The 24942-nt window shown below is 40.6% G+C and overlaps 2 protein-coding genes across 3 annotated transcripts; both read right to left on the reverse strand.

Annotated features, from left to right (window-relative positions):
- Positions 1 to 242: 242 nt before the first annotated feature.
- Positions 243 to 16568, reverse strand: LOC108880485 (sushi-repeat-containing protein SRPX). 2 transcript variants are annotated; one of them, XM_018672023.2, is made up of 10 exons: positions 16415 to 16568; positions 9879 to 9935; positions 7677 to 7865; positions 6490 to 6666; positions 5026 to 5152; positions 4782 to 4903; positions 3715 to 3894; positions 2352 to 2485; positions 1101 to 1222; positions 243 to 1019 (listed from the first exon to the last, which is right to left on the reverse strand). In XM_018672023.2, exons 1-10 carry the CDS (start codon positions 16506 to 16508, stop codon positions 836 to 838), a joined length of 1386 nt encoding a protein of 461 aa, XP_018527539.1. In that variant the 5' UTR covers positions 16509 to 16568; the 3' UTR covers positions 243 to 835. The 2 variants fall into 2 exon arrangements, with proteins under 2 accessions (XP_018527539.1, XP_018527540.1); XM_018672024.2 differs by lacking the exon at positions 16415 to 16568 and adding an exon at positions 8118 to 8175 and having other exon boundaries at positions 9879 to 9911.
- A 2324-nt stretch (positions 16569 to 18892) lies between these two features.
- LOC127142204 (uncharacterized) lies at positions 18893 to 22046 on the reverse strand. The gene is made up of 2 exons (XM_051069413.1): positions 21317 to 22046; positions 18893 to 20539 (listed from the first exon to the last, which is right to left on the reverse strand). Exons 1-2 carry the CDS (start codon positions 22044 to 22046, stop codon positions 19857 to 19859), a joined length of 1413 nt encoding a protein of 470 aa, XP_050925370.1. The 3' UTR covers positions 18893 to 19856.
- Positions 22047 to 24942: the final 2896 nt, after the last annotated feature.

Below are 24942 nucleotides of genomic sequence, written 5' to 3' on the forward strand. Positions count from 1 at the left end.
GCAATCCATCAAATAGTTGTCGAGACATTTCAGTAAAAGACAAAACATATCAAACCTGGAGGAAAGGTCAGATTCACAAACCAGTAATCACGGATGTCTGTACAAACTGTTGTGTGAATCTACCGAGTAAAGTGAAAACTGGTGGTGCTAGAAGAAAAGTCAGAGGATCATGAAAGTCAGTAGGATTCATCATCTGATTTCATGTCTCTCGCGCTCTCACTGACAAAGTGAAGATCACATCCTCTGTGATAAACATATTTAATCAGTGTCTTGTGAAGTCTGACGCAGATGTACCTAACACACACACATTTTTTCAGCGAGTGTCAGAGTACATTATTAAAAGAGAAGTGAAACATAAATATATAGACAGGTGAAAAGTTTTCCAGTTCATACAGTAAAAAGACTTTTTGTACAAAATAGTAAAACAGATTTCTGATTTGAAAATATTAATAATAATAATAAAACATACAGAAAGACAAGACTCAGGAATCAATATGATTGTAATGTACTGTATGACCCATTCCATTTAGTAACATCTTTCAGTAAATCTGCCCTTCAAATCAGCACCATGACTGGCATTCAACCTTTTAATGGCACACACTCACACACACACACACACACACACACACACGCATGTACACTAACACAGACGCACACAGACACACTCACACCTTCAGGGTACAGGTCTGAATGAGTTCAGGTAGGAGTGTGTGACATGTGGATAGAAACAGAAGATCGGAGCAGGTCCTGTCTGCTGTGAAAAGGATCAAAGATGGCTGATAGTCTGTAGAAGTGCACTGAAAGGCCCAAGGTTTTTTTTCTTTTTTCTTTTTTTTTATGATTGACAGGTCTGACCCGCCTCCTGCTGCAGCAACATCTCGTCCTTGCGGAGGGGGAAAGTGTCGATGGTGGTGAATAGTTCGGCCGCTGTGATGGGGAATGGGTAGCGTTGCTTGTCCATGCCCTGCTTGTCTACCAGCACCATCTGGAAAGACCTTTGTGGGATCTGGAGCAGTAACCTAGGAAACACATCAGCTCAGTAAGCAGGTGTGGCGAGAGAGTATCTGTCTGTGTGTGTGTGTGTGTGTGTGTGTGTGTACCTGAGCTGCAGGGCCAGTCCAGGAGGGAGGAGCCTGTGTCGAATTCGTCCAATCTGTGCCGGGTAAGTCCCGACCAGCTCAATCACTGTCACATGCCTCAGGTCCAGTCCACACTGAGCGTGCTGTTCCAACACAGAGCGAGACAGAAGGAGACAGACTGATCCATAAGTTTTACTGCTTTGTTATTGATTCCTATGCAGGGAAAACAAACTGAGAACACCTCATGGTACAGAGGATCTAAAATATCTAAATGTTGAACCATAGCTGGAACAGACTGCGCTAGGGCTAATGATTATTTTGATGATAAATACTAACAGTGGGACTTACAGTGAAGTGTTACCAAGTGTGAATGTGAATCAAACTGTAGTGGCAGCTCTCACTTTCTTGTTATGTTAAAGACATTTTTAGTATTTCATTGTATAAAATAATTAGAATTTCCCAGAAGCCATGGGGAAAATTGGGAGGTAGAGCACCAATCAGAAGGACGGTGGTTCAATTCCTGGCTCCTCCAGTCTGAACCCCAAATTGCCTCCGATGCGTGTCATCGGTGTACAAATGTGCGTGTCTATGTTAGAAAGCACTTAGATTGTATAGAACAAGTGCTGTATGAATGTATGTGTGAATGTGATCTGTAATGTGAAGTGCTTTGAGTGGTTGAAAAGAAGTCGAAAATTCATCTGACCAATAGTCCAAAACCCGAAGTTACTCAATTACATTGATACAAAACAGAGAAAAGCTCCTTTTTGAGAATCAGGAACCAGAGAATATTTGGCTTTTTTGCTTGGAAAATGATTAATTATCAAAACAGAGAAATAGAAATAGAGAAAACACAAACAGAGTCCTGATATCCAAACTACCTGACGGGTTCCAAGACCAATCACTCAGGTCGTTGACAAGTCTTTTAACGCTGGTTTGTCTTTCAGCCAGTAACCCAGTCACTTTGAAAGGTCAGACATTTAAAGACAGCTCTGACTTAATGGTTTCTGATGAGCCGAGAAAACATCCAGCTCCAGAACAGCCTTATCAGAGCCAGTGTCAGTATCATTTATTCATCGCCTTGACATTTTGTGTTCATCAGGACACCCTCCCACCCCCAATTTATTTGTCTCACTGCTTTGTCCCACTTAGGCAGCTAAGCGAGAAAAACACACTCAAACAACACTCAAACACACATGAACACAGTGCAGTCGTCCTTGTGAGCAACAATAGAGGGGCACAAATCACATGTTCTCTCTGTGCGTCGTGCCTCACCTGCAGGTTAGTCATCTGGAAGCGGTAATTATGATTGGCAGCCGTTGGGGCCGAGATAATGAGAAGCCGTCGCTTCTCATAGAACTGGTCCAGCAGTGCAGCAGCCGTCCGCACTCCCACGTTGATGTTCATGGCTGTGATGACATTGAATGTACAATTAAGTGATAATATACTAATAAGCTATGACACACCGCACAAGAGCAGACGATTTAATACAGCCCAATTTCACAGCAAGATGCTGCATAATTTTTTTTCCTTTTGGCTGCAGCACATGAAATCAAATAAGAAAACTTGTGCACCATCGGTAGTGTGTTCAGCAGTGAACTGAAGATGCACTATAGAGTATTAATTGCTGAAGGACTGTTGCATAAGAGCTGCAGTCTCTCCCATCCACTACTTTTTCATGTCTCACAGATACGGACATTCAATAGGGGGGCATCCAGCATTGATTCTTTCAATCGATGGATAGCAGAGGGAGCCATTTTCTCCTTCACTGAGCTTCTCACAGGGAACCAGGTTAGCACAGGTAGGCAAAGTTTATGTAAGATTGTTCTGTTTCTTGCTGCTGTGGCACAAGAGAGTACATGCAAATTAAAATGAATGGGAGTCTAAGTCCATCCAACCATCCATCCAACTGGCATAAGCCCAATTTTTCAGATTTTTTCAATACTGTTATGTTCTGTGGCTGATTAGTCCTTAAGTAATCCTCTGCTCATCTGTTTATTACTGTACTTTCATTTGGCAAACCTAAATCCATGGTTACCATGATTTAAAAAATTATCCCCATCAGTCTTTTAGATTACATTCAGTGGCAGAAGTCTTTAATTACATGTCAACACAGATATACACAATTTAAGTTGACCAAAAGGAAAAAATATATATACATCATTGTATGTTGAGCCTATTCAACTCAGTGCCCAGTAAGACTCAAAGATGATGGAGAAGAGGATGTGCTGATTCACAGGAAAAGCGTCTACATTTTAACTGGGAGACACTGTCTACATTGAACAAAAAGTAGTCCAAAATATCACAAGCTGCCTAGCAACACTATGTGGAAAAAATATGCAAAATATGCATTAGAAATATGCTGCAGAACTGGGAAGACTTCCAGAAGATTGTAGATGTTCATATTCATTAAAAATTCTTTTGGCTTATGGCAAAGATGCACTTTCCACAAGAAAATGGACAAACTAAAAACTAAAACTAAAAAATGAACGGTAGTGTTGCATCTTAATGATCACAAATCTTTTTTTTTTCACTTTTTTCTTCTTTTGTTTGATTTTAATTAGTCCTGCATCATTTGTATGTTCATCTTCAGGAGCTTCAGCTGACATTGGGTGAGAACACTACATGCAGTACATACCTGCACAGGTTGTGTCTGTGCCAGACCAGGTGAGTCCGTACTGACACACTCTGGCAGCGCTGCCCTGCAGCTCATAGCCACCAGTGCACTTGAACTCACAGGTGGCACCATAATTGTCTCTGTCACTGTCACACTTCATATAACCGTTGTCTGGGGGAAACAGTGGGCTGCAGCGGCGCACTTAACAGAGAGAGGCACAGGAGACACACAAGGTCAACAAGGTCACATGGCATTAACGCAAGACACATGTACAAATTCTTAAACAGAGGGAATTTGGAACAGTTTTTATCATCAAACTTCAAATTTCTTTATCACAGCAAGAGCAGCTGTCCCTCAATTCAGAGGCTGGCAAGAGCAATGGATTAATAATTGATGAACATAGCCTGCCTTATAACAAAGGCGCAGACGAATGCTTCATCAGTTTGTTAAGTCAGGGAGTCTCACATTATCACTTTGTATTCACTAGATATTTGGCTCAGGTGGTGATCAAAGCCTGGTGAATATATCACATGAAAAAACCTGCAGAGTGAGAGATTCCACTGAAGCTCTGAAGGCCCATTAGTCACACACCATTATATTGTGTCTCTATGAGGCAGAGCTGTCTCATTTGTGGAAAAGAAGCAGCTCCTGTCAGCTCCAGAAATGAACCTCTGACCTCCACACAGAGCAGTTAAGCCCAGAAAATCTAGTACTGTTTCATTTTATCTTATGGGTCCATAATTCCCTAGTAAATTTCTTGCAAAGAACTATGTAATTTGGCACTAATTATAGGGAAAATATAAGAGTTTCCATTAGAGAAAAGCTCAATTTAAACCTAAGTAAATGTTCATTTATTACTGAAAATGATATTCTCTGTATAGTTGAACTGTGCTCTTGCCTACAGACAAAATGAATCTGTTATAATTAGAAGTGTAACAATTGAACACAGTTTCTGTTTTTAGTATCAAATTACAAAGTAAGTCAGAAACTTCTTGGAAATAACCCCCTAGAATTAAGCATTACCAGGACCCTGCTCCACACAGATTACCAAAAAGCATTGGTTGCTTGCTCTCCTTTTAGATGCTCACCTCGCACTCTGACAGTGAAGCGGCAGGATCCTTTGTTCCCAGCACGGTCAAATACAGTGTAGGACATCTTATGGAGCCCCTCGGGGAAGTCTGATTTTGAAGGTTTCCCTTTTAGGATAACACTGCAAAAGACAGGCTCAGTTTTAATCTTTCACTGTGATCTCCCTGTTCAGAGTGGAATACCAAAAAGGACTGAGTGCACTGAAGCCAAATGGAAGTCAAAGCTTAAAAGGATGTGACTGACTCTGTGAGGATGCCATCTGCAGTGTCGACACCCTCTGGTGTGTCCCAAGTCACCCTTGCTGTCAGTTTTCCTGGTTCTGCCCACTTATCCTTCAGATTAGGACACTTTATTTTGGGGGGATCAATATCTACAAAGAGAGAAAAAACAAATCTGTAATCACATTGCATGGTCCACATTTAAATGCATATACTAAATTACTACTTGGACAACATATACCTCTTGACTGTTTCCTACTCCCCACCCCACTTTACTGCTGCGGCACCGTCATTTTTGAAACAATCGATCCTTAATTTCAGACAGAGATGGATAAAAGTAGTACTCTCATTTCTAGCCGAAGTCTGTCCATTTTGCCAGTTAAAATGAAATGTTAGCTCCATGAGTTGAAAAGACTGACTTCTTTACATTTCCATGTCTCATTTTAAAGAGAGAACCCTATAAAAGAGTCGGTAAATGTAGAAGACATGGACATAAAGAATCAATGTGTTCTTGCATTGTGGGTGCTGAGATAATAAGTCCTAATAATACTTATAATGTTGAGGGGGAAAAAGACTAAAACAGGGATTTAGTGTTCAGTCTACAGAAGCAAAGGACAGCTGTACTTCAGTTATTTTTTTAATGCTGTTATCTCAAGATCATCTCTTAATTATTTCATTTTCTCGATAATTGGTTGATTATTTTGTTATCTTGAGAAATCTGCCTTTTGTTATCTCAAGATGGCAAGAGTGATAACATTAATGACATTTTAAAAAAAGAAATAGGAAGTAGCAAGTACGGCCATTCTCGGCTTCCATAACTCTCAATTGCAGATTGGACCTTTAACAAATATTTAATAGACACGAACATGACCACCCTGTCTTCACTGTTCACCAAATATCAGTTCTCATCTATAGCACCATTTACCAACGACAACACCTGGACATCTATGAAGTACACAGAGATGTGGGAGAATCAATGGCATTTCATGAGCAACACTGGTGAGGACACCCTGGCTGTGTTGCAGTGAGATCTGAAAGAGTGTGTGCACTGTGATTGTCCACTGTTACCACGGTTGCAAGACTATTCAGCTGTTTATATGATTACCCAAGTGCAGGCCATATCTCTCAGCTTTTCATGAAGAGTGAGTCATTTTCAACCTCGGACTGCATAGAAGTGAAAATCATTTGTCATTTTCTGGTGGCGAGAGACAAGCCACTGCATGTGTTTATGTATGTGTGTGTATGTATATGTACATGTCTAGAGGCCTGTGTTTTCCAAACATCAATAATGTAACTTTTGTACTATGAGGAATATTCATTGCTATGGACTTTTATACAGTAGCCTGCAGCTGACACTGTGCCTTAAGCAAGTAATTAATCCAGTCTGTTTTCATGGTAGGTTTTTCCAGTGCAGCTTAGTAGTCTGCAGGCGCCAGTCCTCTGTGGGAGACTAAATTGTGCACAAAGAACAACATGCACACATTCTTACCAACACAGGTGGGAACACCAGCACTCCACACCTTGCTGTGCTGGCAGGTTGCCGTCTTCTGGCCCTTCAGACTGAATCCGGGGGAGCAGAAGAATTCACAGCGAGAATTGAAGTAGGAGCCGTCCGAGCACTTGTAGCCGCCATTTGCAGGCATGTTCAGCTTGGGACAGCGGATCTCTGTAAGAGAAGGGTTCGGCAGGTTGTTTTGACAATATTATTCAAGGTTTTCAAAGGCTTTCAAAGTCTTTACATCCAAACACTGGATCTTCCACTGACTTTGATGGGTCCATATTTTTATCCAAACCACTACTTCAAATGGTCACCAGATCATTATGACCTTTTCACCAGAGCACATTCTATTACAGTGAGTTTCCTCTAGATGTTGTGAGGAAACCTTTAGAGCAACCAACAAGAGTCTGTAATCCACCTGTATCATCCTGTATGAATCACACTGTACTACATAAGTCATGCTCTAACATTTACTGAACCTAAATTTATCCCCCCCCACACACAGTGAGACATTTCTTTACCTGACTCACTGCTTGCTAATGAGTTAAGTAATATTTTTCTCTTCTTGATTCTGTTCAGATACTTGCAAAAAGTTAAGCCTGGTGCATTTTTTTTACTGATTGGTCCATCTTTATATCAAAACTCAGATATCAACCACTCACTATGTCATTATTGCATAACCCTGCGTTTAAGAGGCCCTTAAACTGAGCTTTATTCTAGAGCAACAGTGGCAGTTACAGTTTTAGTACAGGCAGTAATTTTCCATCGGTATCCCGAGTTACAATGAAGCAGTTTAGTGTCCCATGCCTTAAATAAATAATAAATCTTTCCAAAGAGGCTTTCACACCTGCCAAGAATAGACTTCAGGGAAAAGTAAAGGATCCACGTAATTGTTTACTAATTTGCTGTATAAACATGAACTGGTAAAAAAAAAAAAAACCCTAACATCAGCTGTAAATAGTTTTAATCCCACATGTAAAACTTGTGTGGAAAATCTCCATGACAAGTGAACAAACGCCATCTCTTGAGGATGCAAGTTCTCCAGGGTCAAGAATAAATTTTCACGCCTAAAAACGTAAAGATTGATACCAAAGGTCGACAATCGGCAAACCTAATAGGTGTGTGGACGTCATGTGAATAGTGAGACATGATGTGTGTGTTTGGGTGGCTGTTCTCACCTCGGCAGGCATAGTTTGAGGACCAGTGTTTGCTGGCCATACACACCACCTCCGAGCTCTGGGCCTCATATCCCTGCTTACAGCGGATCTTACAGCGTGTCCCCATCACGTTCCTGTAGTGCTCTCCTCTAGGTGTGCGACAGCTCACATCACCGTGTTTCACCTTAATGGGCGCGCACCACGGGGTGCCTAAAAATGGAGGAAAGACAACTGAGCTGACCTTTTCTCAACTGCATCGAGGCAATTATACATTTTTTATATAGTCCAACCTTAAGTTAATAACACAAAATGGGTGAGAAGGTTGTTAATATCAGTATTCTATAGAAGCTCTTACCTGAAGACTATAAAAGCTAAAACAGACCTCCTTATACTGTTGAATGTGAAAATGTGAAAACCCACCCATCATCTGAGTTCAGATAGATACGGTGGATTTCTCATTACCTTATCAGAGACTTCCCTTAATCCAACAGTGTCTCATGAGGCAAAGAAGATAGTCTCACTTGAAGAAAAGACAGATAATGATGTGTAGGAAGCACTTAAGTTTCAGAATGTGTGTGTGATAGAGTGAGAAAATCTCCACTCAGATAAAGGTCTGTGTCAAGAGTACAGTTATTTATTGATACTTATCACACCACTGATTTTAACTCCCAGCTGTGGTTATTATTCTATCCCTGCACCAATTATCACCCCTCCAGGATTTTGTCTCTCCAAAATTATGACACTGACTAGACTGTATCAGTTTAATTTTAGTTTTTTTAATTACAGGAAACAATGATTTTTTTCATCCACTACTGTAATGTCTATGTTCAGAGTTTGGTTAATGTATTAATTTGAGGAAGGTTACAGTCTCCTCATTGGTCCACACAGATCATGAATGTCACAATTTGTCACTTTGTTGCATTTTGTTTATATTGATACACAAACTGTTCCACCTCAGCCAAGTGTAAGAATTTTTAGCTGTAGTAACAAGTAACAAAATCCACTTAAGTACATTAATGAATATGTTTCATCTAATTTATTAAATCTTTACAAAGAGCAAAAATGGCAAAATTTTATGAGGGATTATATTATGAACTTTTTCTTAACCAGCAACTAACTGAAACTCTAATAAATTACTGGTCCCAACCAAGAAATAGTCCAACACATAATTCCCAGATTAAGCAACAAAAAACAAACCCCCTAATATGTCAAACTATTCCTTTAAGACCTATCAGACAGCCACATTTGTTTTCCACTTGTCTCCTCCCTTGGCGGACACTTCTGCCCATCTCTACAATGCTTGTGTAAGAATTCCTTGTTTGATTCCAAGTTTGAGGGGCCACAAGGTTCGTTTCCAATACATGGAAATCAAAATCTGCAGTTTATTTCCTGCTGGCTCAGGACAAACACTGTGGCCCTGTGGGCCAACACATACACACATGGTGTATGCACACACTTGGAGAGGAGAAGACACACCAGCTTAGGCTAATTTCCAGTTGGAATAGAAATGAGTATTCATTACACAGCAAACCTCCCTTGCTCCCTCTCTCTCTCCATGTGTGTGTGCATATTGGCAAAATCTCCAGAGACGCTGAGTAAGAGAAAATAATTCTACATTTGAGCTTTTACACAAGGGGAGAGTTTGGTTTGGCCTGGACGATAATGTTCCGTGTCTAACTGACCCCAAAGTTATAGCTGGAGGCTACTTTGACGTAACTGTGTCAGTTTACAAAACTGGCTGAGCTACCTGGCGTTAAATTATGGCTCTTTAAAGACACAGTGAAATAAAAAAATACACTTTTTCTAATCTTAATACTGTGTCCTTGTGTATTATTACCTTTACCCCTCTCTTTTCTCTAAAACTCGTAAAAAAGTAAAACTCAATGACACATCTCAAACTCTGAGGTGTGTTATTTGGGGCACCTAGCTAAACACTAGCTCCTGATCTAACAATGCTGGTGAGTGAGATGTGGGTGGAGGCTAAGAGTCCTGTCCTGCAAATATGAAGGATTTTATTTATATCCCCTAAATCACTCTGAAATATCTCCCATTACAGATAATAAAGGTGCTCTAACCACCATTCCTTTGGGGCTTAAAGACTATAGGGGCTTAGCTAACTCTCAGAGAGAGCATGGTCTCAGTGTTAACACTCTAAAAAGAAAACTGAGGTAATTTTCAGAATGCACGTGTGTTTTGTTGGTGTCAAACAGAGCATGTGGTCACCTTTATATCTACGAGAATACCAGTCCTCATCGTCTCCGTAGGCATACTGTCCTGACCCTGGGGATGAAAGACAAAAAAAGAAAAAGCAACTAATAGGGTGAAAAGACCTGCATCCAAGATGTTAGGCAATGTGTGAAAGCCTTGTCAAGGCTGTCCTGTGGACCCAGGCTAAAAAGCATTGCTTAACTTTTAATTTGAACCAAACTCTGGGGGGGGGGGTGAGCTGGATCTTTTGGACAGGACACTTGCAGAAACCTCAAAAGATCCTCTTTTTCCAGCTGGTTTGAAAAACTCAATCTATTTAACACAAAGATTTGCTCTGTCCCCCCATATTGTGTTTGGTAGAAATGAAAGGAAGGAATTTTGAAACTTTTTGTTCCAAAACAACTCCCGTGGATCCTACTTACCATGGACAGCAATCCATTTTGAGTCAACCTAAACAGTGAACACAGTTCACAGACAGAGCAAAAAGATATTCGAACCTTAAAACAGCCATATCCAAGGAAAACTGAAAATTTTCTCAGTGGCAGCTGCAGAGCTGGTGTAGGACACAGCTGAGTGGCATTGGTAAAAGACAAATGTGAGGGGATTTGTGATGAGCAAAGAGGATTATTTTAGGAAAGAAGAAGTGGTGAGTGGGGGTGGTGGTGGGGAGCAATAAAAATAGAGGAAAGAGGAAATAGGTGAGGAAGGGGTTAAATTTGGGGGGAGGGGTGTTCAACCATTGGCCCCGGGATGTTATGAACCCTGGTGTGAATGTGTCCTCTGTTCTGGATCCACAAGGAAGGAGTGTTCAACCTCCTCCAGCTTCAAATACCAGCCGCATGTCGGTCAATGAACCCGATACTGTGAGCATATCTCCCGTCCCGTTCCCCATTCCTCATCATGGCTTTTCTGTCAGTTTAATAAAAACTGTCTGGTCCAGAATGCTGCAAGTCATCTAATACACACATAGACACTCAAACACAGACACACACACACACACACACACACACACACACACACACACACACACACAACAAGCTTTGAGGTTTTAGCAGTCAGATCACACAGCATGGATCGTGCAGAGCAAACCCACATACTGAGTGAGTCAGATTTAGCTGTCTAATGGGAAAACTTAAGTGTCTGCTTTGTAATGGGGAAAAGGAAGGAGGCAGAGAAAGGTATGGAAAACTAATTACAGGTGTGTGTGTGTGTGTGTGTGTGTGTGTGTGTAAATGTGAAGGCTTTTTCTGATTGGCTGGTAGGTGTTGTTATAAACAACGACTTATTTGTTCTCTCTTTATCAAAATTTTTTAGTAGAGCTACGTCATCATCAAACGTCTTGTTTTGTCTGACCAACAGTCCAAAACTGTTGTTGATCGTCTAATCAATGAATAGATTATTAATTTCAAGTAAATGTATTTACATTCTGTAACTACCCCCCTTTATGGAAGTTTTAATGGTTTGAGGTGGAGTCTGACATTCCCTCTCCAGAGTTGCCTTCACATGCATGAGAAATTCACAGGAAGGAGGGAATGCATTCATTCCAATTTTAACTAATTGATAAAAGCCTCATTGCTCACTGTTCATTACCTTTACATCAGAGCTGTTTTAAGTTACTACAAAGGCAAAACCAACATTTCCTATTGCTACTGCCTCACATTGGAAGTGTTTAATTGGCAAAATGCAGCTTGACTTTTATTGTGAAACAATCACACAGTTCTGTGATTATTCATCAAATGTGTCATTTTTGGCTTTACTGACAGCTGAAAAGTTTTAAATACTGCAGGAAGGAATGGTCATTGCTTCGACCACTGAGAGACAAGTTACTGTTACTTCCTGTTTTATTTTGTAGATTACCTCCCTGGTGTGTCTATTCTGATTTACTTCCCATCTTGGTCTGTTTCCCTCCTTTTTTCAGTCCCACCTGTGTTTCATTTGCAATTATTTCCCCTGTGTATATATAGTCCTCTGTCTCTCCTGTGTAGTTGTTGGAGTATTTTGTGTTCTGTTCTTATGCGTGTATCTTCCAGTGAGTTCTCCTACATTGTCACCTTCTTGTTTGACTTTTGTGTTTGGACCTTTTGGACTTTGGTGTTTTTGGATAACCTCTCATGCCTGCACTGCCAGTAAGCCTGGACCTTTTGTGTTTTTGGACTCTTGTGCAAGTACTACCAAGTAAGCCTGTGTTGTTTTGTTTTTGAGACTTGTGTCCACATCTTGGGTCTTCTCTCCCAGTCCCTTTCCTCTTTAAAATGTGACAACATAACTGTTAAATATTACTGCACATATACAGTCCTGTAACAGCCATTTAACAAACCAGACTGTTTAACCTGACAGACACATATACACATCCATGTTTAAATACTATATAACAAGTAAAACAACCAAAGGTTTGTATGGACTAAGTTGAAGATGCAGCAACCCACACCGCATGTTAAAAAGATGAGTACATGGTCAATATTGTTCCCATATTGAACAAAGGGGGGGAAAAAAACTAACAAAACATAAAATAGGCCCTCGATCACAAATGCAATCCACAGATAATGAGAATCATTCCCATCCCAGGCACTATCCACTGTCCAAGATACATAAACCTCAGTTCAGACATGTAATCAACATCTCCTCAGCAACAGAAGAGGCCAAAACTCCATTATTAATATCTTAGAATAAACTTACTGATAAAAATGGCACATCACTTTGTTACTCAGCCTCTGGCAGATATGAAATGCATACATATAATGTAGATATACAATGACCTATATATATGTATGTATATATATATATTCCTTTAACAAGCATTTATGTGGGTTATCATCGGGCACTATGATAATTGTCTCTGAAATATTCAGACATCTAGAGCTAACTAACACACAACAGATACTGCATGTAAACAATAATACACAAAACAGAATTGAAGACCGAACCAAAGGAGGAATTCAGTCAGTGTTTATTGTTAATTGTCTTGAACTGTTTTCTTTCGGCCTCTGCATCCTTGTTTTTGTTTGTTTGTTTTTCGTTAAGGACTTCTTCCCTCTCCAAAGTAACCAGGAAGACATATACAGGAATCTGAACACTGTAAACCTCCCAGTATTAAGCAGAAAATGTGCTTGAATAAAAAACTGTGAAGTCATCTTTGTGTAAAAGGTCTATGTTACGAGCCTGCGGGGCGCATGCTCTGGACAAGTTACACGGAAACTGATGAATTGGCTATATCCACTTCCCTATGAAATGTCTGTAATGTCTTCATCTGCAGAGCTAAACAGTTGCTGCTGTTACTTTTCTTGCCTGTAGGTGGCGCAGGCTCAGTTGTACCAGGTTTGAAACTGCTTGCAGCTAGATTATTTTGGCTGAGCCTGATTTCTCCTTTGTCCTGATAAAAGCATTTCAGATCCAGACTTGCATCTGATAAGCCTGTTAACATGATGAGGTGGTGTTAGCAGCCAGCATCATCTTCCTGTTTAACTCTCCAACTTCAAAAGACTTCTTAGAGAGAGAGACGTCAAAATGTTAATAGTGCAGGCAGCATAAAACCTCTGGGAGAGAATAAGCTTTAAATTACAGAGCCTGATATTCCAATTAGCTTTTCTCTGCGGGCCTGTAACACAAACTGTCATTATGTGGAAGCTTCACTCCCTGTGAATGTTGAAGAATGGCTACAGGCTAACAAAGCAGAAGAGAGCAGAAAATAAAATGGAATGTCATTTCTTTATCGCTCACTTCTTCAACACGCCGTGATTACAGAATTTCTTTTGTTGCACTAGATGAGAGATTTCTGTTCCAGTTGTACTGTGTACCAACACGTCTGCTGCTGGTTTCTTAATCATGTCAACTGTCTGTGACCCTGAGGAACAAACTCCTGCTTTTTATCTTCATTAGCGCTTTACAATAGATACACAAATTCATAGTTACAGTAAAGGACGCGTAGAAAAATCTTGCTTGAATGTTCTTAACTAACCATATAGCCATATGTCATATACTTTATTTATATACAGTGGTTTATATTTAAGTATTTATACTTCATCTATTTAAAACATCTAGTGAGGCTGTTTTACAATACTTAATCCTAAACATTTAATTTGTAATTCATGTTGAATGTGCTGCTGTCTCTGGTTTGTTTCATTCATGAAATAATGGTGCAGTTCCAGTAAAGGCTCAGTAGCTACTTGATAGTTCAGTGGGAGGAGGCACAACATCACCTAAGAGACATAAAAATGAGTAATGGTTGTTAGCAGCAGAGTTAATTGGGAATGATTCAACAAGAAAGTATTCAGTATGTAGACTCACAGAAACGGATCATTTCACTGTGTTGTATTAATAAAGCATGTAGCTGTCTCTTCTGAAAGCTGCACCAATCCACATTCTTAAAATTAACAACAAACAACAAATGACTAATGTGAAAGAGGTTGCCCAAAGTGCCAAACAATGGAGTATTTTAGTGTTCTTTAGTTTGTCTTGGTTTTCTAGCACACAACTTCGAACACTGAAATGACACACAGCTGCCCAAGACACATTTAGAAGCCAAGTATTCAATTACTTTTGAACCCTTGCAATTTTGGAATGATGAATTAAAAGAACTACATCTGAGAGACAGTTCTTCAGATGGCAATCTAAACCTACTCCAACAAAAGTTAAGACTTGGCATGTTAACACAGTATCCATTATTTTATTTCAAAATGACCATACAAAGGCTAAGTAAGAGGTAATGTGAGATACAGCAACTATTTTTGTTAATTTAGTTCACAATGAATCCTAATGATTTTGGTGATTCCCTGACTTTTCTTAAGCACCATGAGGTTAACATAATTTGCTCCTTTGAGCTAAGCTGTAGCAATTGTCAGCTGGTAACTTCTTTTTAGCTGTTCATCCATTAATAGTTAGCTCCCGATTTGCTCCTCAGGCATTTCTTTCAGAATGTATCAACACTTGTTTCTGGCAGACTCACAACTTTAGAGTAACGGTTCTGCAGGGATGCTGCTCTCTGGCGTCTCCCCAAACTGCTCCCTTTCTGTGTGGAGGATCTTTCTGCCTCTGACCCACATCAGCACAAGAATCATCATGGAAAGTATGATCCAGCTCTCAGGAATACTCAATGCAGACTGCTTCTTCAAAAAAAAATACCTCAAACATTTCCCACCCAGTTTTAGACATGGCACACAACTGATAAAAAGGCAAAATGACCCCCCCAAAACAAACACAAACATACCCCTGTAAAATAAACTCCTCATAAACACACACACACACACAAACAAGTACAAACCAGAGTCCTGACTGTCAGCTCAACAGGCAGTCCTTAGTCTGTCAGTGTAAATATGCTCTGCAGCTTCTGTTCATGTTTCAGCCTGTATGATCATACAGCAGTGGTGAGCCACTCTAAAACCATCTACAGGCACATAGCCACAACACACACACACACACACACACACACACACACACACACACACACACACACACACAGAGTGAGAGATAGCATTTGACCCTATGCTTTGCTTTGTCAACTACCAACCCAGGAGACAGATAATAAATTGGTAAAGAGAAATTAAGGATGAGTGGAGATGGTGGATGAACGTGAGGATAATGTTAAAACTGCTCAATCAGAAAAGTCACAACAGAGAACAAATTTGTTTCTGTGAGGTTCTTTAAATAGCCGTTTGCAGAGATGATTCTTTAAGCAACCACTTGCTAAAAAGTTCTTTGTGGGACTAAAAATGGTTTTTCTATGGCATCAAAAAATGTCCATCACATTTTCCCAGAGTCATGGGGCAATGTCTAACCCAAAATCCAAATGCACTATCCACTATCCAGATACATTAGTCATAAAAACAGGAAATGCACAGTTTGAGATGATGAAACCACAGAGCATTTGGGATCTTGGCAAGAAAAAATGGCTTGGATGAATAATGATTGTAGAATAAATAGTTGCCAATTCTTTTTCTACTGTAAGCCTCTCTTCTCATCATGATTGACTAATCCTAATTGTTGCAGCTCTACTTAAGTGTGTGTGTGTGTGTGTGTGTGTCTGTGTGTGTCAGGGGGAGTCCCTCTGTGTTTACTCATCACCAGAACAGTTAAATTCATCAGTAAAGTACAGTAAATACCTCCAGACCAAGCCACACTCCTTTGCAGTCGTTTAATTCAAATCACTGATGAATAGGTCGCTATAAAAGAGCGGACAGGGAAAAGAGAAAATCAAAACTTACAGTGCGCTGCAGCTGCAGGGCTTTCATTAGTGCCACAGACTGAGCTCTGTGCAGAGAAACGTCCCCCAGATGCACACTGCACTCCCCCCGCTTTCCACCCCCTCCACGTAAACACAAACGCGGTTCACCAAAAACCAGCGATGAGGAGGATAAGAAGCCTCAAACACATGCACCAAAGTGAGACGAAAATCTTCTCCTGACATAAATCTTTTCAAGCCTCAAACCGGTGATCTCATACTGTTTCAGCAGACAGTGTAAGGATAAGCAGTTTGATCATTTGTTATTCAGTCCGGTCCCAGCAGAGGTTGATCATGTCAGCGTGGTGAATGAGGGGGCCCTTTTGTCGATCCTTACCTTCGTACCCGGAGCAGAGACAGAGTTGGACAAACAGGAGCACCAGCAGCCACATGTCCATATTCAGAGGCGCGGGACGGACGCTCTTCAACATGTGAAGGAGAGCTCGCAGGAAAACTTCCAGCGCATTCCTGCTTTCCAAAGGCCCGCCTCTTGCTCCAGAAACAAGGGAGGATTCTCCTAGTACAGTCAGACCAGGCCACCAGATAGTTAAGACTGTGCCAGACCCTGTGGATGAACTGTGACATGTACTCGATTATCTCCACGAGAGAAAACAACCCACTTATTAAAAACAATCCGTCACTTCATATACTGGTTACATATACAGGTTCTTGAATTTAACTTGACTGTGAACATTTAAGCAGCGCATAGCCCGTTAATGACTCATAAGTTAAACATGATGAGGTGGCATCCGCTACCAGCATCATTTTCAAATATATATTCTCTAATTTTTTGGTTTTTTCATCCCAATCCTGCAAATCAAACTATTTGAAAAAGACAAATGACCTTTTTCTTTGTCTGAGGCCAAAACCTGTTGATGTTTCCTGTTAACACAAAGTACACAGGTGGACAGTATTATATTTAAAGAGGTCAAAAAGGTTGGGAATCATTAGAACAAAGTATCCATCAGTACACAGTGCAGTTAAAATTAAAACACTTAAATAATCAGTTAATTTGGATTCCTGCTCAAGTAAAATTATCATAAAGTAGGCTACTTGTCCTTTTTATACTTCATCTTTATAACTTTAATTAGGATTACCTGTATTCTTTTGTTTCTGATGTTATTATAATGCCTGTGGTGTGGCACTGGGAAATTAGTCATTTGGTAACTTGTTGTAATCCTGTGCAACCAGTCATCCAGTGATAATTGTACACTTATCCAGGGTTGTCTACACATGTCTTTGCCTTATCAGTTTGTCTATTTTGCACTTTTAAGGGCTGTGAATCAACCTGTGTGCTCCAGTCTCTTTAACCTTGTTTGTTTTTCTGTCCTCAGAGGTGTTTGCTGTGCTCTCTCCCTATAAATTAGAAAACATATTTAAGGACAAATTAAGCTGAATGAGAGCAGGATGACTGAGATGATTCTACACAAGTTTATTGCACTATAAGCCTGTTGAATGTCACCTCTCTGTATGAATTTATTAACTACAGACGGTTGACAGATTAAAGGAAAAACCAGCATAAAGTATCTTAGTGAGGTGTTGGGCCACCATGAGCCTCCAGGGCAGCTTCAGCTTCAGTGACCTTTGACATAGACTCTTCAAGTCTGTGAAACTCTTGTGACGGGATGAACACCACTCTTCAAAAATATATTCCCTCAACACGTCAACCCAAAATCAACCACAGGCAGTTCAGTTTGATTGAGATTTGGTGACTATGAAGCTCACAGCACATGATTCACATCATTCCAATCAATACATTTAATGACCCATCTGTGCCCTGTATAGAGACATCTGCACTCATTATGTTTCTCCACGCAGAGGGAGAGTTGTACTGCATGTGTCTTAACCAATCAGCTACCAGGACGCCCCAGAAATCTGTCTTTCTTTAGTAACGTAGGTATAGAACAATTGTTTGGGTCATTATGAACATTGAATATGAACATCCAGTATATAAAGCACACAAAGATACAATACTTGGCCCAGAGTGTCATCGCCAGTAGGTGCTGAATTGGGAGTGACTGTGTAGTGGGCTCCACTCTGCTCTTTTGGACCAATTAATGTATTTATCCCTGAAGCTGTCCTCTTTTCATCATGAAGAAAAAAACAGTAACACAGTGATGATGCAGTGGGAAGATTTTTCAGAATCAAACATTAGTACAAGTTTACTCCCTATTTCACAGTTTGCTAATGATGTGAAGATCTTACAGGGAATCAAGTTGGATGGAAGTTGTAGATGTTGTAGGAGTGTTTCTATAGAACTATCTTTTTAGCAAAGTAGATCAAAATGTTTTTTTACATGGCAGTCCTCTACAGCTGATTATTATTCTGTTTCATGAGAGCTGCACAGATTCACAAACGCGCACCGCCTCCAAAGCTGAGTGAAAGTGCAGTGCTGTTGAAAGACTAATCTGTGTTTTAATTTTCTCCTCCACAAGCATGAGGTTTGGTTATAGATCCTGTGTAGTGTGTGTGTGTGTGTATGTGCATGAGGGGGCGTGTGTGTGTGTATGTGCGTAAGGGGGCGAGTCCACACATGAAGGTGTTGAAGTATTCCTCCTCTTGACAGGAAACAGGAAAAGGAGGCGTGTGGTGAAGTGGCTGTGAGAGGATCTCTTGAGCTATAATTACACATGGGTTCAGCCAATTGTTAAGGCCTGCATGAGCTGAAATGTCCCTCTGACTCCATCTTTGCTCACCTGACTCTGAGAGATTGGTCTGACACTTTGATGTGGTGTTCCAGGCAATGATTTTGACCCTCGGTTTTGTTTTGGTGTGTTTAACTGTTGCTTACAGAGACTTACACTTAGTTGGTGTTTTCATTGTGTATATTTTGAAGAATCCTTTAAGGATTAAGCATTTGAAAGCACTGTTTTTGTCCTGCTGTACATACCTTGCTCTTAAAATGCATGTAATTACTGCAGGAATTTGCTCACTATGAAGTTAGTGATAGCACATAGACACATCGGTGAACAGCTTACATAATTTGAACATTCATGTGCTACAGTTCACTTTGATGTCTCAAAGTAGTGTAATCATCTTAACCATAGATAACAATCTAACAATATCCGGGCAGAAGCAACAACAATATGAAGAACAGAGCACACAACTGGTTACTGGTACAAATAAAAAACAACTTACTAATGAGACTTTTTTTACATCAAAAAAGTCGACAGATAAAGAGAAAACATGCCCGATGATACAAAGGAGTGAAGGGCAAAATATTCATTGATGTTGTGCAATTAAGTGTGTCGAGCAACAGTCACGCTTCAGTTTGAATCACATTTATATTTTCAAAGGATGTTTGGTGATATTCTGTATTTTTCTCACTATCCACAAATCCCATGAAAAGACCAAAACCAAAATGAACTGCCCCATTTACAAGTACTGCATATGTAGCTAAAGCCTAATATACTGTACCTCCCTCTGCTGCTGTAAGTCCTCACTAGAACACCAAATATTAATCCTCTTCTGAAAATAGTCCCCTGAATGTATTTTGAATAATGTTTTCTAAAAACCACAGTACCAGTTGTTTTGGGAAGTAAGCGAACCTTTTTAAAACGACTTTCTATATGACATTTTTCAGATGAACGTTGTCAGTAGGAATGAATAGGTTAGGGGGTGACAATTAGAAAAATGTACTTTTAACATTTAGCTGACGCCTCATTTGGTCGAGTCTGGCTCACAGCGTGCAGGTCTTTCTTGCTGCGTGACATTTTGGCAGCTGGTTGCTGTTGGCTTGAGACAGTGTTTTTTCTCAGTTAAACACTTGTGTGGTGACTTCACTGCAGGTCCAGATACTGTGGCAGCACATTGTTCCAGAACTGCTGAGACTCCTCTGGCTTCCTCTCCCCCACAGCTCTCTGCTTTGTCCTCGGCGCTGGTTTGGGTGTTTCTCTCACCTCTTTTCTGTCCGGAGGAGCAGCTTTAGGAGGCAACTTCTGTGTGACGTCTTTTTTTTTTGTTGATTTGACCTTTATCTCTTCTTCCTCTTCATCTTCGTCCTCTTCCTCCCCCTCTTCTCCTTCTTCTTCTTCCTCCTCTTCCTCTTCCACTTTTTTACTCTCCTCTTCCTCTTCTTCTGCTTCCTCTTCTCCCTCTTCATTAGTCTCATTCTCATCCTCGTCCTCACCTGCATCTTCATTTTCGTCATTTCCTTCGGTTTGCTCCATTTTTCTTTCCTTTCTCTGAGTTTCGAGTCTTGTCTCTGTTTTTGGTTTAATCTTTGTTTCATTCTCCTCTTCCTCACTCACCTCTTCCTCCTCCTCCTCCTCAGTCTCTACCATGGCCTTTTTATCACACTCCATATTTTTCTCTTTTTCCTCCTCCTCGCCTCCACTCTCTTCTTCACCTTCTTCCTCACCCTCTTCTCCTCCGTCCTCTGTAACGTCTTGTTGTTCCTCCTCCTCCTCCTCACCCCCTTCTTCCTCCTCTGCAGTCTCTTCCTCAACTTCCTCCTCAATCTCTGCCATAGCCTTTTTATTAGTCTCCATACTTTTCTCTTTTTTCTTTATTTTCTCCTCCTCACCTTCACTCTCTTCCTCTTCGCCCTCTTCTTCCTGCTCTGCAGCTTCTTCCTCACCCTCCTCTTCTTCATCCCCTGTAACCTCCTCTCTTCCCTCCTCCTCACCCTTTTTTTCCTCCTCCTCTGCAGTCTCTTGCTCATCTTGTCCCTCCTCATCTTCATCATCTTCCTCACCCTCATTTCCCTCCTCCTCCTCCTCCTCCTCCTCCTCCTCCTCGGCAGCCTCTGTCTCTTTCTCACTTTCCCCCTCATCTAACAACTCCTCTTCCTCACCCTCTTCCTCCTCCTCATTTTCTTTATCGCTTTTCTCATCTTGCTCTTCCTCTTCATCATCCTCAACACTCTCTTCATCCTGCTTGTCATCATCATCTTCCTCTCCTTCATTCTCATCTGTTTCTTCACCTTCTTCTGAGTCTTTCTCCTCATCCTCACTTTCACTCGAATCTTGATCATCTTTTTGCTCCTCAGTTTCAGACTCTTCCTCATCCTCGTTTTCTTCTTCTTCACTTTTTGCAGATTCTGCAGTGTCACTTCCTTCTCTGTCCTCCTCCTCATCGTCTTCTGACTCTTCACTCCTCAACTCTTCACCACTTTCATCTTCTTGATCCTCACTCCCATCCTCTTCCTCTTTACTCCCCTCTTTACTCCCCTCTTCACTGGAATTTTCACTTTCACTTCCCTCCTCCTCCTCCTCCTCCTCTGCTGCCTCAGACTCACTCTCTCCTTCCCCTGTCTCCTCACTGCTTTCTTCTCCTTCCTCCTCTTCCTCCCCTTCAGGCTCTGTAGCACTGCTCTTCTCACTCTCTTCATCCTCTTCCTCTTCCTCACCGCTTGAGCTTGTTTTCTTCTCACCTTCTTCTTCTTCCTCGCCCTCTTGAGAAACACTCTCCTCTTCATCAACGCTGCTCTCGCCCCTATTCTCCTCTTTGTCTTCCACATCGCTTCCACTCTCTCCCTGTCCTCCTTCTTTCCCCTCCTCATCTTCAGCATCTGTTTCTTCTGCCTCATTATTCTCATCATCCTCCTCCTCCACATTTTCATTGGAGACTTTGGAGGCTTTCTCATCTTCATCCTCCTCTTCTTGCTGGGATGTTTCTATGTCCGTGCCACTTTTTCTGAGGCTCTGTGAGACATCTTCACCTGTTCTGACGCCTTCCTGTCCTGACTGGTCATGAGTGGTACCATTACTTTCTTCTTCTTGAGCTGTATTCCCAGACTCTGACTGGACACTGACTTGAGCATCTTTCTTTCTTTTTTCTTCTGTTGGATTTAACGACTCTGTTGAAGAAAAACGTGACAACGTTGAGGAGAAAGAAGGCTGCATAATTGCACTCTGCTTAGTGAACTGCTTCGCTCGACTCGGTGCTTTGGGTGGTGTAGAGATAGGCGTGTCACTGTCCGACTGGAATCCCTGCACACTTGTCACTGCCTCACTAAGGACCCCCATGGCTGCACCTGCTATCCCAACAGCTGGAAGAAGAGAGGCTGCGTTACTGAGAATTTCCTCCCACCTTGGTTTTTCCTCAGTCAGGCTCAGAGTTTCCTCTTTGTCTGTCTGGGAAACCAGCAGATCTTTATCAGCAGGTTCAGAGCCTTGCAGGGATTTGCCACCACTGGTAGAAACCACCTCTGTTCTCTGAGGGCTTTGTGAGGAAATGGGGTTACACACTACTTCAGTAGGTGTATCCTTCTTTGCCCTTGTATTATCTTTAGTATCTGCACCAGCTTCACTTTTAATTTTGATTTCCTCTCCTTCTTCTCCCCCTGGCTTTGTCTTTGCCTTCAGTTTAGATTCCTTTGCTTTCTTTTTGTTCTTTGCTTTAGCACTGTCAGCATCAGGCAACTTCTTTAACACATTTTCCACTCTTTTTCCTTCGCTTCTGCTTTTAACTGGAATATTTTCTGCAAGTCCAGTTTGATCTTTGACTGGTGTGGATTTGACCTGTTGTGACTTCACAGGTGTAGATTTCACACTTGGAGATTTCTTAGTTTCAGCCTGAGCAGGTGCGGTGACAGGTGTGGTTTCTTTTTTCACAGGTGATGATTTAACATTCAGTGTTTTACTTTGAACTTTTCCTTGTGCAGATTTAACTTTGTGCAGATCTTTGGATGGAGCCAATTTAACATTTGCTTTTTTAATCTGGACTTGTGCATATTTGTTGTCTTCCTCTGCAGCACTTTCTGCAGATGTCGAGCTTCCACTTTGGACAGATATGTCTTTCTTTTCATTTCCTGTGACTCTAATAACAGCAGATATCTTGTCCAAAGCTGATAATTTAGGTTCCTCCCTTTTTGGTGTACCTATCAAGTCTTTATTTAAAGTACTGTCTTTCACATTCTCTTGGTTTATTTTACCTTGTTGCATATTTCTCTTTTTCGTGGCATTTTCCCTCACTTCAGTCAGTCTCTGCTGCGCTTTAGTCCGTGCCTTCCGAACAGATTGGTCAGTTTTCAGGCTCAACTCTGACTGTTTGCTCTTATCAGTGTTTGGTGATTTAAAATGGGAGAGTTCATTTTGAGCTTGTCTGTCTTCTGAGTTTTGATATTACAGGACTGCTTGGTAATATTCTCTTTTCCTTTGGATGTGACTTTGGGGTTTTTCTCTGTATTCTTCACTGCAGAGGTTTCTTTCTTTAAGAAACTAGAGCCTTTCAGGAGCTCTGTGGGTAAGGCCTTGTGAGAATTTTTGTCTGTCCTTCCATTGGACTGGAGCTGTTCAGCAAATGCCTCAGCCTGTTTTCTAGTTCTTCTAAGACTTCGGCCCTTTTTCTTTCCCTGTGAGAAAATCAAAGAGAAAACAGGGATTTAGTAAGATGCAAAAATAAAAATAAAGCAGAAAAAGGTCATATGTGTAGAAAAAAATCTACAAGCACAGCAGCAGACCTGCAATCAATATGACTGCTTATGTAATTATGGCTTTTTAGTGTTTTATGTGTTTTGCTGCCAAATTTAATCTTACAATACATTTAGAGAGAAAAACCTTGCTTGGAGATATGTTTCAGAAGTTTTTGTAACCTTAGATGTAAATCATTAACAATGTTTAAAAATATCTTTTGTATATAACTGTAAATATACATCAGTATGTCAGCAACAACACATGAGAGTACATTGCCAGTGAATATTTTGGATTAACATTTTTGTACAGTATCATTTGAAACATATAGAAAAATAAGTATATGGAAAATCATTCTTCTTATTATTAATTTATGGGTAGACTGTACAATACCAAGACTGTAATACCAAGTATATTATAAGGCACAAATGCATGGTGGTGCAAACATAACAAGAAGCTCTCACAGAAGGCCTGGGGCTTGAAACGTCATTTAACCTGATAAAAGAAAAATGCATATGGAGCCAGAGTGTGCAACACACCTTCCTTTTCTTAAGGCACACATAGCAAGTCAGTCCATCAACAATCTGTCATTAGATTTACTGCATGTGGGTGGGAGAAAACCATGGTGATGGTGGAGAAAAGAAGAGGAAATCCATTGCACTGGAGATAAACAGATGGTGGTTAGTTGGAGATCAATGAGGTGTTTTTCAATCACTGTCACAGCCACCTTTGAACATTTAAATGCAAGTTGAATAACTCAAACATACTTTAGAATAACCATCATTTGTATGTCTCTAGATTTTCTGTGTCACATGTGTGAGCAAACGTGAAAAGTGATAAATACTAATGTTAGGTCAGGTCAGGTCAGGTTTAAGAAATGAAAGTTCTGCAATTATATATATGATATCCAAAATAAAACACCATCAAATAAGTCTTACTATGTGTACATTTTCTAATAATAACTCTGTGCGTTTATTCATAGGGTTTTGAACATAGGACTTTTGCTTGTAGTATTTTTTATAATGTGTCTTATTACTTTTACTCAAGTAAAGGCTCTGCAGATGCACATCTATGTTCTACAGTCTCACTACAACTAGGACACAAACTGGTTACTGAGCACCACATGTTGCACTATGACACACTACGACGTAGGAGACTCCTTCACAGCTTGCTTCATCTCTGGCTGTGGAAACACTGATGAGATGTGGCAAAATTCCCGCCAACTTTTCCAGAGCATTGTATGCGTGTGTGTGTTTGCATCTGAAGCTGGAGCCCAACACATTAGTGTATTGGCAGAAGCAACCCAAGTATCTCAGTCTGTTTGAGAAGATTCATTACAGACATATTTAGAAAAAAAAAAACAGATGACTGTGAAAAACTGGGGACCAAAACACCAAATTCAATTTCATGTTTACTTCACTGTTATACAAAGTGGAAAATTTCTACACACACAATCACACACACACACAGTATGTATGCTGAGCTCTGCACATTTCCTGGAAAAGTCAGC

The sequence above is a fragment of the Lates calcarifer genome, unplaced genomic scaffold (genome assembly GCF_001640805.2).
Source record: "Lates calcarifer isolate ASB-BC8 unplaced genomic scaffold, TLL_Latcal_v3 _unitig_946_quiver_1617, whole genome shotgun sequence".
Lineage (NCBI taxonomy): Eukaryota > Metazoa > Chordata > Actinopteri > Centropomidae > Lates > Lates calcarifer.